The 17966-nt window shown below is 36.6% G+C and overlaps 1 protein-coding gene across 1 annotated transcript in view; it reads right to left on the reverse strand.

The window, feature by feature from the left end:
* zdhhc9 (zDHHC palmitoyltransferase 9) overlaps positions 1–16523 on the reverse strand; it is a 25023-nt gene extending 8500 nt beyond the window's left edge. The window contains exons 1-4 of the mRNA XM_084134105.1: positions 15717–16523; positions 5603–5763; positions 1638–1796; positions 160–297 (exon numbers count right to left, since the gene is read on the reverse strand). Coding sequence (XP_083990231.1) covers positions 160–297; positions 1638–1796; positions 5603–5763; positions 15717–15883 — 625 coding nt within the window. The 5' untranslated portion in view covers positions 15884–16523. The remainder of the gene's footprint in view (positions 1–159; positions 298–1637; positions 1797–5602; positions 5764–15716) is intronic.
* Between the last annotated feature and the right edge of the window lie 1443 nt (positions 16524–17966).

A 17966-nucleotide genomic window follows, 5' to 3' on the forward strand; every position in this document is an offset into this window, starting at 1 on the left:
CAGAAACATCGATCATTAAACCGGTGTACCGTCTGTGCATTTTAAATGGTTATCGATAACATGAAAATTTAATTCCCTCTTTCAAATAATTTGCTTTTGGATGTCTACACTAAAGATACATATGCACACACAAACACATTTTCTTGCTGTGATACTCACGTAGAACCACATGGACGATGTCGAAGGCGAAGATATAGATGGTGAGTAGAGACAGCGAGAGTGTAAACAGGTAGAAATATCGGTAATTCCTCTTTCCTACGCAGTTTCCGACCCAGGGACAATGATGGTCAAACCGGTCTGAGGGAAGACGCACAGAATCTTAAGACTTTACAAACAAACTTTCTCATAACAATTTGTGAAAGCCTGAAAGTCAGTTTCTACATTCTAACAGTGATGGTGGATCTTCTGACAGAAATGGGCAGATATTTTTTGCTGCTAAAAATATCTGGAGATGGTACCCAAACCAGAGATTGTATGTGCGGCAGGTGCAGGGCGCCCAAACAAATGGCCCTGTGTTCAGGATGACTGTGCATAGAGAGCAAAACTGAGCCATCGGTGAACTCTCCAATATCAGCATTATGTATGTGTGAGTGAGCTGTCTGACTCATCTCTCAACAATTCACTATTATACTGGAGTGTCAAATGGCACGTACAGATGCAACTATATCAAAGGTAAGAATTCTTGGGTGTAGACATAGTAAAAAAAGAGAAAATTATATATAAACAGCATTACATATATATATACTGTGCAAAAGTCTTAGTCACGTTAGTATTTTCACAGTTATTTACAGTATATCTTTTGCTGTAGTGTGTCAGTAGGAAATATCAGTTTACATTTCCAAACATTCTTTTGCCATTAATTGTAATAATCCAGTGAGATTTTTGTATGCACAAGGAGTCTGACAACAGCCGGTATGATCCAGACTGAGATCTGATCTCACCATAATGAGTGCATCTGTGATTACATGAAGAAACTGAGACAGACTAAATCCAGAAGAACTGCGGCAATGTCTCCAAGACACTTGAAGAAACTTACCTGCAAAGCTACAGTACTGAGAAAAGTTTTAGGCACTTAAAGTGCTGTAAAGTGAGGATGCTTTCAAAAATAATATCATAAATAGATTTTTTTTGTCATCAATGTTTTTTTGATGAACAGAAAATTCAAAAGAGCAGCATTTATAGTATTTAAAATATAAATCTTGTGTAATATTATAAACGAGACACTTATCACTGTAAAGCTGCTTTGAAACAATCAGTATTGTATAAAGTGATGAATAAGTAAAAGGTGACTTGACTATAATTGTCACTTTTGATCAATGTAATGCATCCTTGTTGAATAAAAGTATTCATCTCTTTTTTTCTTTTGCTTTTTAATTACTGACTACCAAAATTCAGTCATTTAGAAAAAAGCATATGGAAGTAAAATAATGACAAATGTTTTTGAAACAAAAAAGTTTGTTGAATTGCACGACTTGAAAAAAATATGCATTGCATTAACCCTGCTTGCATTTTAATGCATTGTATTTTTATGGGCTGTCATTATTTTACTTCCATAAAAGCACACCTCTTCTGAAAAAGCCACACTATTTGAGGTACCACTCATAGCTGGAGTATAGGTTAAGGTTTCAAACACTCACCCACACAGTTGTCACAGATGCTGCAGTGGGAAGCACGAGGGGGTCTGAAGATCTTGCAGGTGTAGCAGTACTTCAGCTTGACGATCTGGTTGTTAATTTGCACATTCTTGATGCGAGGCGGAGGCCGCTGTCCAGCCAAGACGTTCCCATTGGCCGCTTCTGCAAGAGTTGGGTAGAAACAATAAACGTGGCAGCCAAACTCTCCATATGCATGACACACGGCACAGCCACTGATGGAGGACTCACAAGGCTCAAGGGCACTCCAAGCAGTATGACTCAATGACACAAGACACTTTATAGGAATAGGTCACCCTCTAATACAACAGTTAAAGCATAATGATTTTTGCACAAAAGTGAAAGAGATTAAAATGCTCTTCTTAGAGTAAAGATTAACCAGCTCAATGCGAATATAAAAAAAGGATTTCAAAGGAAATGATTAGAAAACATGAAAAGGGTTAAGCCAGTCATTATCACAAAATAAACCTTTAAGAGCAGTCAAGACCAAATCTACATGAAATATTCATTTAAATTATCATGATTTGATTTGATTTACAGTTTGGTGATCATTATCTAAAAATATCTGACCACAAAATGATGCAATTGACCAATGCAAAAGGCATGTAATAAATTCTGGGATGTACATATTAAAGATAAATTATTTTGGTGATTTTTGCCTTTATTGTGATAGGATAGTATAGAGTGGACAGGATGTGAGGTGAGAGAAAGAGGGAGGACGGGATCGGGAAAGGTCCGCAAGCCGGGATTTGAACTTGGGTCGCCCGAAGCGCAACAGCTTTATTTGCCGGCGCACTGCCCACGAGGCTATCGGCACCGTGTACCGATTAACACCCCGTACATATTAACACAAAACAAATTAAAACTTTTTCATGATTTATTGTCTCATTGGATCTGAATGCTTTGAATGCAGATCCAGACCACAAGATATAAGAATTTCATCATTTCTACTACCTCTCCTTTGTTTGCATTTGCTCAAAATGACTCATTTTCATCTGTTCTGATAGTGACAATAATGAAGGCAAAGCACTTTGTTTACATTGCAAGACAAGACTCGAATTTCATCATGCAGTGGAAAAAGGTAATTTAATTTCCTTATATTTGTCAGCTCTGTACTTTTATACTCCGGGGAAGTGGCTGCATTAGCATTTGCTCAGGAGGCAGAACTACACTGCCTCCTAATCCACATGCCAGGGTTGGCTAAACCTGCACATCCGTACTTGCATCTGATCCAGCATTAGCCACTTTTAATCAGCAACACAGACATTCATCTAAAAATAGCATATTAAAGCTGGGATGTTGAAATCGAGCAGAGACGGCAGAGGAAATTTGTAGAAATCAATCTTTGCTCTGCCCTGCTGCAGTACTCAAACATAACTGCCCTGTTTTAAGAGGGTACAGTCAATACCAACATTTTGGCTTTGGTACGACAGCGGTCTCAAATAAAAATAAAAAAATTTATTTTTAAAAAACAGCCTTGAGTGACTAATGAATTGTAATTAAATCAGGGCTTTCAACACATTCAACAATTCGATGTAAATAATTTGTGAACACTGTTGTTGTTGACCTGATTGCATTTAGTTCCTTTTTACTTACCAGCTATAATACCACACACTTTCTTCAAAAAGGTCTTTCTACAAAAATGTCTCTGTCGACTCAATGTACAAAATAAAATTATTTAATCAATTTAACTTAAATTACTGACTTTGACAATCTAATAAATTTGTTAAATTACACAAAAATAGGGCTGTCAATCAAATTAAACTACTTAAATTAAATTAATCGAATTAATTCAAGTGACCTTGAAAAAGATCTTTATCTTTAATCCTTATCCAGTAAATCACAAACAACTTGAAAAGTCATAGGGCCTTCCAATATTAACAAAGAGGGTTGAAAACCACTAACTTAGGAGCTATTCATACTGGACATGTTTTTTAGACGTTTCTAAACTTCAAACAATCATTTACATCAATTCATTGTTATGCTTTTATGCCTGAATTTGCAATACGATGTTATCATAGTGCTATATATTTTTTGTACCATTTAATGTCTTTATACCAGTAACACAACCCTATTAGAGAGAGCTGAAGAACATTCTAAATGTGAATGTTCCACAAAATCAGTGAAAATAGGGGTTAGCGTATATATAATAATACTAGAGGTTACTGTGAGTTATCAGGGTTAAAGGAAATGATGTCCTGGTTTATTGAACATCAGTAATAACAAATGCTGCACCGCCCAAAGGCACCTCTGAGCATCAGCGGAGGTGCTGATGTGTAACACAAAGAGTAATCCAGGGAGGGGAGTTGGGATGAGGGAGGTGGAACAGAGAGAAGAGAGAGTGGAGTGTGTAGGGAGATGAGTTCATCTTAACTGTAGCCCAGATCTTGTAATCAGTACAGGGAACGGTGACACGCTGGTGACTGAACTAGACAAGGCACTATTCCCACAGAGCCACAACCACACAAATGAATCACTAGAAGCGAAATTATCAAGATGACAGCAGCAAGTTAATTTAATCTAATTGCATTTAATTAGTCAGACGCAGTGACGTTAACCTTAGTGACATTCAAAGTAGAACACGTTTGCAAAAAAAATAAAATAATTATATATATTTATTTATTTATATATATATATATATATATATATATATATATATATATATATATATATATATATATATATATATATATATATATATATATATTAATTACTTATTATAGTCCTATTTTCTTAATTTATATTTTTGCTGCAGGGTAAATGGCCATTTTTGCTTCTCTCTCTCTCTCTCTCTTTTTTTTTTTTTTGCAATAAAATCCAATGGGCATTTCAGTTCACTTGAATCACTGAGGAAGACAACTGAAAAAGGTCTACGGAAATCTACTAAGGCAATTTCTTTCACCCTTTAACAATGAATGTTTGAGCAGACAATTTAAATCCAAGAAAAATCCTTGCCATTTAAGAAAAGACAAGACAAATGTCTCCGGTAAGTCCTAGGATTTGAATGAGCCTTAACGGTTTCTGCCAAAAACCACTGCAAAAGATATAACTTTCACTCAGTATAGTGATAACACTGGTTTCTGTTCAATGCAGTTGACGTGCAATTGTGTGTGTGTGCGCTAGTCATGTGAAAAATATCTGTTTTTTATTTAACTTTTTGTGCCTTTAATGAATACTAAAGTGAAGATAAACAGGAAAGTGTAGAGGGAGAGAGAGAGGGAGGAATGTGGTTGGATCAGAAATGCATGGATAAGACTCAAACTTGCAGTCTCCTGGTCCAGCTCAATTCCACTGTAGCTGTGAAATCTCACTTGTGCATATTCAGAATTATGTGAGACAATTTTTTAAGAGACTTCAGAGAACAAATAATGTAAAAATTGGTGCGTTGCATCTTGAGTTGGCAAAATGAATATTCTTACATGTACAATATTCTTACATGTGAATATTCGTACATGTACAAATAAGAGTAGTTACATTTAGAGGGAAGTTTCCAGGGGGATCTCAATTATTTTGACATTGACGAGTACTGTTATAGACTGCTGAGGCAGACCAGCCTAAAAATATAACTTTAAATCTTTTTGTCATCCAAACAACAAACAGTGTATTGTGTAATTGAGTGCAGCAGAGAAGCATCAAGAACATCAGATATTGGGAGGGGGCAATTATACAGTATATACAGACCGTCAAGCTTGAAGTCAAGAAGAACACAATGTTTCCCAGATTAACTCAGAGTTCATGGTCCAACGCACTCAGCTTTTTAATCGCAAAACAAAACAATAAATTAATAAGCAGGTCTGGGCTTACACCGTCCCACTTACGCCACACGCCTGCTACGCTATACATGTTCTTCCCCTCGCTGGGTCAAAACAACCGCAGACGGCACTAATGGTTCAAACTATGGCATTAAACCTCAAATACCCTTCACTGAACTCAGTCAGCCTCACACTCACCGATCTCCATCTCAATAAAGTTGGCCTCCTCCAGCAATGCCCGTGGCAGCACCCCTGGGTCACTGAAGCTGGTTCGGAGCAGCATGGCCATTACGAAGACGAAGAGCAACACTGCAAACACAGGGATGGCCGGAGACAGGTGCACTGCCAGGTACGGGCACCTGTACAGGACAAGAGAACAAGCAGGGTTACAAAAGATGACAAGGGGAACATGAAATTAACAGCACAGAGGTTAAATGAGCATATAAAGCTAAACAGCTATATCTCTAGTTTCAAAAAGTGAAGTGTGGAATTTCTGTGCTATTAATGCCACAAAACAAATTAGGAAACTGTTTGAGCAACCCAACAGCAACATTGGCTCAGCCAGTGAGTTTGGGGATGGGACTATCTTTTCATCTAAAGCCGGGTGCACACTGTACGATTAATAATAGTACTTTGCGACTGCTGCTTCTCAGATTGTACAAACATGATCCCCACTGTAAGCCATGTCACACTGTAGGATCTCAGTTGTCATTAAAGTCAGACTGTACGGCAGTCAAGAATTTTAAAAATGGACGCAAACGAGAGTTTTACATCATCACTCCGTGTCATGTTCGGTGACTGTGAGCTGTGGGATAAAAATGGTGGCTAGCAAACAAAAAGCGTTAGTTAGCGATCATTTTGATCATGGCTTTTCTTGAAAAGAAAACTATGGGAAAAAAAAGAAGATGTGTGTGGAGAAAAGAGGAGATCATTGATGAGGAGGGTTTGTAATATCTGTCTGGCTCAGTTCTTCCCTAAAGACAGTCTTTTCTAAGCCCACAATGAAGCAGTCAGGGCGGATGTTTACTATGACTGACTGTGCTTTCTCCATTCCCGCAGGCACACAGCCATACAGCAATAAATTTGGTTGCTCCCATAAATTGCGGATGACTTGGGTCCTGTAAAAGTGCCTCCCTATGCTCAGGCTGCAGCAGATTGGTCGGATCCACAGGCCACTGCATAGAGCTATTAATAGGGTCACCCTGGCTCTCCTCCACCACTCCCTCCTGCAATGTAGACCTGCTATACTAATGTATGGCTAATACATCACTATAATGGTACATCTTATCACAGGTACAGTTCATTCCCTCTCAGGGGGAAATTTGCTACACTTAGCATTCTGCGTGTGAAAAGGACATCTTTACGCTAACACTACAGTACAGTAAGACAGGATTTGTCTAGTCCAGACAATACAACAATACAAAGAAGTAGACTTTTGTAATAAAAATGTGAGGTGTGCTTGCTTGTGCAAAAGTTGCATAGTATGATACTATGGAGTTGTGAGAGGTTGCTGACATGCAATTTAAGACAGTGGTTTTCAAACTGGGGTTCAGAGACTAGTATTATTTTAGTATTGTTTATATACTACTATATTACTATTAATAATTTTGAATAAACTTTTCAATTTTCAGTTTTCATCATGGTAAATTTATACACTGTAAAAAATGATTCATGATTTGTTATCACAACTTTTTTTCTTTTGTCAAATCAACTTAGAACTTGGTTCAGATAAATTAATATTTTGCGTTTCTGTTGATTAAACCAACCTCCATTGTATCAATTCAAATTTTTTATTTCAATGAACTTGAAAATTAAAGCAACCAGGTAACTTACTTTAAGTTAAACCAAAAAATTTTAATTTTTTTTACAGTGTAGTTTTTAGTAATTTTGTTATGTGGTAAGTTTAAGTTCATATTTCTACATAGAGCTTCCATTAGTTTTTATTTCAGTTTTAGTTTTAGTCATTTTAGTTTAAAAAAATAAACGGAGCAATTCCAGTACGTAACTTGAATGTATTTATTTGAGTGCCAAGGCAACCTTTCTTATATTTGCTTACGTGTTTAATGTAATATTTATATTTTCCTTTATTTCAGCTTTATTTCATTAAACGATTTTTAATAGTATTAGTTAACAATAACAACACTGCCAGGGACCCCTAGGAGACCACAAGGGAATGTTAGAGGTTCCATTATAACATTGGTTTTCAATTCTGGTCCGGGACACCCACCCAATCAGGTGTTAATTAAGAGAGAATATACCAAATGGACCATGACTGAAAATCACTGTGTTATAAGATCCACTTAAAAAAATAAAAATAAAAAATAAAGATTTTAAGTTCTAAATTAAACACTGGAGTATGTTTTACAAGAAACTATTTCAGTCTTTCTACTTCTAAATGTTAATTGATTAATTAAATGTGTTACTTGCCATTTCTTTAAATTTAAATGTGAAATTTACTAGCAGTTTCTACAAATTGTTTTCAGTGTATGTGTACATACATCTAAAAGTACTATGATGGTTGAACAAACTTTAGTTTATATTTCACAGGATAATATTTTACACATTTATAATATTTTAATAATGTTTTTAATTTGTCGCAAGTCTAAGACACTTACATTTATTCCCTGTAGTCTGCAAGGCAGAAAATCGTACATCCAAATCAATAGTAGCATATTTTTCCTCAACAAGCATCATTAACACAAACAGATTTATACACTGAAGTTAAATACTTTTGGAAAGTTATACTTATCAAGCATTACTTATAATACACAAGATGCATATAGAGTTTCATACAAACTATGTGCCAATCTAATCTTCCTACAATGCATACAGAACACCAGTTTAACCTGTCTACTAGCAGGGTTTGTCTCCTCACACGTCATACTTACTGCTTTAGGACCAGCACACAGTACAACAGATTGCAGCTGTAAGAAATATTAGCAACAGAAAGATCATTTCCAGTCAGACTACATGGTACAATTAGTCGTTTCACACACTGGTGTGTCAGCATACCAGAGCCATCAATACACTGGAATTCTACCTGTGGGACGGGTCAGATTAGTTTGATCCATTTTAAACTATGAGACTGGAAAACATAAAGAGTGAGAAAAAAATCCAGAGCAGAGCTGGTCAATAAAACTTTCCACTGCCCGGATCATAGAAGGCTGCAGGGAAATCCATTTATTATTTTGAAAGCTGTGTTGGGGCGGAGAGGAGCAAAACTGAGGAGAACTGTGTGTGTGTGTGTGTGTGTGTGTGTGTGTGTGTGTGTGTGTGTGTGTGTGTGTGTGTGTGTGTGAGACTTTAACCATCCTGAACCTGTGCCATCATCAATTCCTATCACAGCCCTGAGCTTCCCGGACATTACCCATCATGCAGTGCTGGATGCGACTTCTCTCCCCATAATCAATACCAGAGATAAGCAGCTAAGCAACCAATATTAAAGATTATTTTATTGTCACTACTGACGTACAAGGGTTATTTAAGCACCATAATTATCACTTAACTTCCTCCATAAAATAATATAAAAAAAACACAGCAAGTATTGTGCCCCAATACGCATAATCAACACCTAACTGTTGAAAATCAACACAAATTTCCATTTGCAAACCATTTGACAACCATAATGAGACGGTTCTGGAACAGGATATTCAACTGCAAAATAATGTAGGGCGGTAATCAACTGAATCACCAAAAAAAATGGGCGTATACCACATATACCACAATGGAGCTATCTGAATGAGAGTTTGCGAAACAATTCCTAAATAGATTTGGCTACTGGTTAACATTATCAATCAGTATCAGTGCAAGTTATTTCATTCTAATTCAAGGGTACAAAGAAAAAACATTTTTGTGTCTGAAATAACACACCAAATGAATAGTTAACAATAGGATCAGAAACATGCATTACTAGAGTAAACGTGTGGTCTTACATGCAACACAATGGGGGAAATTTAGTGGAAGACTCCTAAAAATGGTATCAAGATAATTAAACACTTGTAGTCAGTGGCGTCATGCCCATTCAAAGTGAGGGGGCACGTGCCCCCTCAGATTTTTCCTCCCTGATAATTTTTTTGTCACACTTTATTCCTATTATGCTCCATAATATACCAGAGCCTATAACGACTCAAATGTATTCTTCTGGATGTGTAGTAAATCGGTCAGTATCAGCCCGCCCCTTTTTCCTAATATGGTGTCTGTCTGTGTATATCAAATCTAGAGCGCTACGCGCGTCTTTCGATAGGAATGCACGTTGAGCTGGCAATGTTTTACAGATGGTCTTGAAGTGGTAAGTGGGTAAAGCAACAAATCGGCATTGAATTAGTTATCGGATGATATTAAAAGGTAGTGGGATTATTTGTGGTTGACCTGGAAATTTTAACTTGATCAAAAAGTTATGGATTTGATATTAGCTGCGAATTCAGAGCATTAACTTAAGTTGTGTCAGTGTAACATTATCGATAGCTAGCCAAGTCTAACCGTAAACTAGTTGGCTAACATTACTGCCATACAAAGCCATAGTAACGTTATCTGATCGGTTTTGAAACATAATAATGAGCAGTGTAACTACAGTATTTCAATGATTTTACTAAAGTAATGTTACATATTACATTTGATTTGATTACTTTTTTACATTTCTGTCAAATATTAACCATTTTCAAATAAAAGGGGTAGTGTTAACCTTATTCAGCACTGAAATCTGTCAAACTTCTTTCAAAGTCCTTCATCACATATTAATATTAAAATAACTTAATTTCAGAGCACCACAAAGTCAGACCTCAGCACCTTTATGTACCTTTAATGTAAGATCGTTCTTAGGTCACATACCAATTTAAAATCATAACATAAAAACTGCAATGGTACTGTTTTTAAAATCATGTGTAGTAGGCCTAAGTGTACAGTAAGTGTGTGTGTAAACATGCTTTAATGAAGTAGACTTCAAAAGCTTTTGAATTTGAGCTTACAGTTCTTTCATCAACCTGTATTTTACATAAACTTACAAAATAGATACTTTAACTTAGTCCTCAGATAGAGGAGGGTTGCTGCTAGCTCCGTTAAGGTATTTCTGTCCCTCCCAAACTGCATTGAAATGGTATGTTTAGCAGCCAGAATTTAAAAATTTTCAGGGGGAGAAACCCCCTGCCCCTCCTAACATGATCCATATCACCCGTCAGAAAACAATTGCAACGTCTCAGATTGTGCCCCCCCCAGAATTTTGGCTTGCATGACGCCCCTGCTTGTAGTTCAAAATCATGTACACACTAATCCACTTGTGTCACTGTTACAGCATCTCCACCCTTCAGTTTGCCTTTACAGCTTGTCCTTAGTTAATTATCTGCACAAAGAACAAAGTGAAAAGGACTGTTTTCCACAGTTAAGACAACTTGAAGCACAACTGCAGAGTTTTATGGTTGGCTATATGGAAAGGCTTATCTGTGTGTTGGTAAAATCAATAGAGCTGCTTCATCGGTCTGGCTGGTCTCTCGGTGGAGATCGGTGGGGGCAGGGAGGCTGACAATTATCATAACTGATAGCATTCAGCGCAAACATCCGGTACTCCACTGGAAAGTATCATGAGGGGAGAAAAAATATGGATGATAGCTAAAAACAACATGTAGATTCATTGTGGTCCAGTCAAATCTGAAAAATCTTTATATACAGTATTGTGTGTGTGTGTGTGTGTGTGTGTGTGTGTGTGTGTGTGTGTGTGTGTGTGTGTGTGTGTGTGTGTGTGTGTGTGTGTGTGTGTGTGTCAACAAATATTCCTTATTTTAATCTTTATCACACAATTACCTTTTCTATTATTGACTCAAACTTCCATTACAGATACACCAAATTCTGAGAGAAAGATTTTCTACTTGTTATACTTCTAAGGATGGAAACATGCATTGATGTATAAATAAATAAAACCAAAAAGTAGGTCAAACTCTTAAGGCGTGAATGGTCCTGCAAGTCCTGGAAACATTCAACATGCAAATAATCACCTTATCCTTCTGCATTTTGCATTGCAAAACTTGATGATATGATATTAATGTAGTATGCAATAATAGCGCTAACAAAAACAAAAGCCGGGAAAGAATTTGCAAGAGAACAAATAAACTGCAATCTCACATCAAGATGTGACATCAGTGGCTTTCTCTGTGTTAAAGTCTTTCAGGAAAGCTAAAAATACAATAGGTGTAGATAATCTGATAAAGTACAAAAGGTAATTTCAGTTGTTTCACACAGATATAAAAATGTTGTAATGTACCGTGACATTGCTATGCCTGAAAATTGTAATCACAGCCTCTGTTAATTCTCAAAGTTTTCACCAATTTAAGAGCAAGTGATTCACGAAGCAAAATAATTATTACACATTACTGTCAAAAAAAGCAGCAAGCTAATCCCTCATAAAGACAAATTTGCTCCAGTTTTGCATTCACATAGCAGGGACACACAAATCCAAAAGGATAAACAGTCTTCTCTCCTTTATCACGACCCCTGCAGAGGGACAGCACAGACGGCAGCCCTCGAGAGCTCACACACCGTGACACTGACCACAAGTCATACACTTAATTCAACAGCAACAACATGAGTATCCAACATTCAATTATACAGTATGCATAAAATGTATAGACATTTAACTGAGCAACAAAGCCATAAAACAAACATACAGGACAAAGGCAAACCACTGAAACCTGAACCTTGTACTTCTAATGTGAAAGAATGAGTGGGCGAACAGAATCAACAGAATCTGAAGACTGTCCATATATGAAGTGCTACTATGTAAAAGTGTCCCTGGTGTAAAACTATTGCAGTAAGAAGGTAGAATGGAAGTATAAGGTAAAGTCTGTAGTTTGCATCACTAGCATACAATACAAAATTGCAAAAAATAATGTTTTTAAACAGGTTTCCTGTTTTTTTGCACCAAACTCCTGCCAAAGGTTGTTACAGTCACAGTATTTACACACTTCAGGAAGTCGGTCTAAAAATGTCTTCCTTGAAGTTGTTTCTACTTGTTGTTAGGTTTTTTCAGTGTTGTTATTAAATAATCTTAAACTTTTTTTTTTAATTGTTTGAAAATAAATTAATTGATTAAAAGTTGATTGAAATAAAGCTAAAATAAAATATAGATATTTGATTATAACTGTTTTTAAGCCATTTAAACTAGAAATGCTCCCTTGCAAATAACAGAAATAAAATAAGATTTTGTTGAAGTATTAAAGTGTATTAAATAAATTAAAGCTATTTAGAAATATAACAAAAGTGACAAAGCACATTACAATATTACTAAAACAATCTAATATTTGCATTAATATAAAAAAAAAAAAAAAAAATCCACGCTGATATCAGGCTAATAGCAAGTGGTTCTTCCTTTCAGCCAAAGGTGGATCGACAAAGTGAGTGCAGGTCTCAGCACTATGTCTTAAGGCGGGCGTACACTGTGCGAGCCAGTCAGTTAACCTGATAATCGTGTCGAAACAGCTGGTACACGGCACAACTGTACTGCACGGCGAGGTCGGCGACAATCATGAGCTTTCGCACTAAACAGAGAGACTGGAGCTTTCAATGTTGCTGCTATAGCTTCGGATAGGAAAAAAAGAAAACAAAAAAGACGAGTGTGCAAATGATTTGGTAAAAAGCAGAGAACAGCATTGCAATTCCTTTCAATAAAACAATGAAAACAGTGTATTGGTGTGTGTGTGTGTTCTTGTATATATGGTTTATGAGGACACAATGTGTATAATGATATTACAATGCAAACATGGTTTATATGGACATCTCCTGTGTCTTCATAAACCAAATGGCTTTAAAAAAAAAAAAACATACTACATGGTGTTTTTTGAAATTCTCGGTCTATGATCTATTCTAGCCTATGTGAAATGGTTGTGCATGATTTGGCAATAGAGGGACAGCCTGCACTAGTCAAAATGTTTCAAAATTATCAGGAGGTTGGGAGGTGCTCGTAACGTACTTGGCTCGGCTCGGCTCACAATTGCTCTCACACAATGCGATCGGCAACCATAGGAGCGTCAACGATTTCCTGACAATTTCCTCAGAGAGAAAACCATCTGTGAGCTCGTAAGACAGCAAAGATCATACCGTGTGCGTACGCCCAGCTTTACACACAGATACATTGCAGATTTTTCACAGAATTTCAAGCCTTTACAGTCAACTCTCATCTCTGAAATCCAAACAGAAGACAAACATAAATGCATTGCAACCTGCACAGTCTTGTTTACACATACAGCCAAAAATTTAAATATAAGTGCATAGACTTTCAGCAAACAGGGACACATATGGAGAGGAGTGGGATAAACTCTCTTCGAGAAGACAGAGCAAAAGACAAAGATCTTTAGAAAAAACAGTGCAAAGTCCAGCCCTGCTAATCAGTCTTGTGCTTGAAACTCACTCAGCCCGCAGAGGAATAAACTGTCCAGACACAGAACGCAATAATGTGAGAATTCAGCAATACTCAATAAATAATTCCCTGTAAATTCAGAACAGCTGGAAGCAATGCATATCCACACTGTCTGTCTCTTCTGGATATCTCATGCTCTGTATTAAATAAAAGATAAAGTGCACATAAAATAAATAGATCTCACGAGACCATATGAATAACCTCAGATGATATTTAATAATAGTGGTTCTTTTGTGATGTGCATATCCAGAATTTCCATCGACTGTTAAAATGAAATAGTAAGTGCCAAAAAAAAAAAACATTTTAATTCCTCTATTAGCCTGTCATGCAAGAAACAATTCACACTTTTGCACTCAGCCCAATTTCTATGTTAATATGTCTGCCCCACAAGGACTAATTATCAGTTACAGCGATATATGAACATGGCGTGCAGTGAAACCCTACTACAGAAGCCAGCAACTCAATAAATGACTGTGAGTTTCTGACTAAGCGGAGGGAATCGTTTCCTGCATGCTGATGATCAGGCCTAATGGAGGAGCACAGCACTGGAGTCTCAGGAAACACAGACCACAGACGTCATTGTCCACACAAGGGAGCCCATATCCACCCAAAAGAACTCACTCACATCCAGCTTTATCAACATGCAGCAATCTGCTATTGTCAAAATGTGTTTCAGTAACAAAGATGACACAGCTTTTAATTATTTCCCATCCATCAACAGGCGAAGGATCTCATACAATTTGAAAATATAGGCCTAACTGTAAATTCAATCATTAGCAGATCTGTATTTAGATATAGTAGCTATCTATTTTTTTTTTTTATTAGACTTGGAGATCCAAAAAGGTTCATATCTCATTCCATTGATGAAACCATACAGTCTTTTACAGGCGATATTTAAATCACAGTCTATATTTTGTAGCAAATATAAAGCAGTTGATTTGAAATATTATTACAACTGTCATATAGTGATGGTAAGTCAAATTAGCCTACTAAATTCGATCAGTTCACAAGCCGGTCAAATAAAAACAATTTGCAACATGACATAATTACATCACATGGTCCTTGACATCGCCTGATATATTACATGATCTGAAATAGCCTAATCTAGACATATGTAAACAAATATTGCAGATATTATGTTTTAAGGTTATGTTTAGTTTTATTAATTTGTTTTTATTGTATATCGGTTCAGTTTAGCTTAAACTCATAAAAATATAAAAGTAGCCTAATGTAGAACCTAAATTAGTTTTTATTTGCATTTATAAAACAATAGGTACTACCTATAATTTAGGCTTAGGCCTACATCTTTTAGCTAAAATGGTTTGAACATTTTAATAAAATGCTACTCAAAACAAACTGTGGTGTGTATCTGTATTGATGAACTAGTTGTAAACATATTTCCAGTAGCCTACATTTTATTTGTAACATTAGAATGGATGTTTTCTGAACACACACGGAAATCATCTGTTTTCGGTTTAAATAGTCGACGAGTCGTTGACTCAAGAACTGCTGGGAGCGATTCGTCGTGAACGAATCGTTGGACCTCTCCAACCAATTAGATTTAAAAGAACGACTCGGGCATTTCTACTGTAAAACACAGCCATGGCGTACCTCAATGTCAGCTGGCACAACTGAGAAATGGCTTGCTGTTAGGCTACTACAAAAAAAATCAGGAGCGCTTCGGTCCTCAACATTTCACACGGACACTTTTTTATTGTTATTTTTTTCCCCATTATTACAATGGCATTAAACAAAGACAGTCTACACTGCAAAACCACCATTGTAATGGGGGAAAAACGAAGAGCCCACACTGACATCGCGCGCGTGCAGTGTCGACAGCTCTGATGGTTTTAGTCGTGTCGCTGGCAGTGTAGACGAGGTCTGTAATAATCACCAATAACATGCACTTACTCAAAGGCGAAGAACAGAGAGCAGGTTCCAATGATGAGAAATAAGGTCAGGTAAAATACTCCTTTCTGGCGAGCCATCATTACCCGTCCATCGCAGCAGAAGGTGTTTTTCCCAGGTAATTTCTCCCATTTTCGAGTAACCTTCCGTGATATCATCACCGCCGACATGGTAGCGAATGTACAATCGGACTGTCTTTTGTCAATTTAACCTGAAATAAATAAACCACAACCGTGTCCACTACGAATGCGTAAAGTTATCAGCAAAAAAATACAGGAGCTTCTTTCCAAGAATGTAATTCTTCCTTCACGTGTAAGATTTGTTTGTAGGTTTCTTCCCGTGCTTCCTCATGAATCGTTACCATCAGTCTGTAGCTCTACATATCTGCTCTTCTGTGCTTAAATCCATGGTTAAAGTCCCAAATCAAAAACCAAAAAGCAAAATCCTCATCCAAAAGCGGAGATGACCCATACTGGCACAATATGAAAGCGATTCCGTTCAAAATGTGTACAGATTTCGAATGAGAAAGCGAAGCTGACGTGAAATAAACGTGTAAATGCTAAAAGCACATCTGGAGACTGTGTGGACCTTGACCGACTGACATTTATGTCATTTGTTAGGTTGAGCGTCTATCCCGAGAGGAGTATCCGTCCTTTTCTCTTAAAATGATGCAAAATAAATGTGGGTAAAGCCTTTTGTGACCTATGTCGCTTTTTGTGTAATTATTTGTGTAATGTGTAAGATAATCTTTCCTCTAATTTCGCGTCGTAGGATGCAAGCAAGCCTGGATTCTCATCGGGAGCAGGAAACACGCCTAGATTTAAATGTCTCTTCTTAAAGGGCCAGCGTCTCACTGTACAGGGAACAAAGGAATTTTGTCTCATAATACTAATATCCAACCTATAAAGCAATCATTCAAAATAACTTCTGAGCCCATTAAGGGAATGTGATATTTTGAGCACATTCATTCTTAAGTCTATTTAATTGTGTGGCCTATTCCAGCCATAATTCTTGCATAACCTACCTGTTTGATTTTTACATGATATACATGTTGTTGTTATTTTTGTCTAATGTCTGTTTTTATTGTCCCTAATGTGTTTATTTATGAAGGACTAAAAATGACAGAACGAAAAATAAATAAATAAATAAATAAATAAAAGTAGAAATAAATAAATAAATGCAAAAATAATAGTGAAAATAAATACATTTTGGTAATATAAATGGCTATTTCTGTATTTTTACATGTATTTATTTATTTATTTATGCATTTCTATATGTATTTATTTATGTATTTATACATTTATTTATATATTTATGTATTTCTATATTTATTTATTTATATATGTATTTATTTCTACATTTATTTATTCCTACATTTATTTATTTCTGTATTTCCACATTTCTACATTTATTTATTTCTGTATTTCCACATTTCTACATTTATTTTTCCCTGCACATGTATGCTAATTGACCTATGGCTAAGCCACGCCCCCTCCACTCACTCGGACAGACAGTCAACATTCGGTAACAGGCGCTATGGCAGCTGTCACAGTAGGAGACATTTCACAGGAGGCAATTGATGATTTTTTGGAGACAGAAAGATTATATATCATCTCGATGTCACCAAAAGGGCCTTAAATATGCATTGGAGGGTTATATTAATAATTTTATTGTTGAGAACGTCGATAAGCTTCAGCTCCAGACAAAGATTTACAGGTCACAGTGTAAACGTTATAGTTTGGTGCTATTTCGCTTCAAACGCTCGCTTTATACGCGTCCTATTCGCTTTGGATTCAAAATGTTCAAGCGTCGAGCTAGACGCGATACGCGCGAATTTGACGCTCTATTCGCGTTTGGTGTGAGCGCAGAAGAACAGGCTACGATGTCAGATTGCAATGCTGGAATGTGTGTGTCTGTGTGTGTGTGTGTGTGTGTGTGTGTGTCAGAGAGCGGGCGCGATCGAACAGTGGAAACATAAAAACATACTCCATTTTGTTCATACAGGACATAATTAAAACTGCAAAGTGTTTAGCCTACTTATATTTGTGTAAAACACAACATTGTGCTTTTGTCAAACTGTAAACTCTTGGCAAACTGTAACCTACAACTGTCACCCAACCAAAATCACACACACGCTGTTTAAAAGCCAAAATGACAAGAAAAAACATAAAAACGAATAAAAACTAATTAACTGCAATGCATTGCAATGGACGTGGAAGCAGAGAATGTCCGAGTGTATTGGGTTAGCTATGC

Source organism: Abramis brama, assembly GCF_963993115.1.
Source record: "Abramis brama genome assembly, chromosome: 13".
Taxonomy (NCBI): Eukaryota; Metazoa; Chordata; class Actinopteri; order Cypriniformes; family Leuciscidae; genus Abramis; species Abramis brama.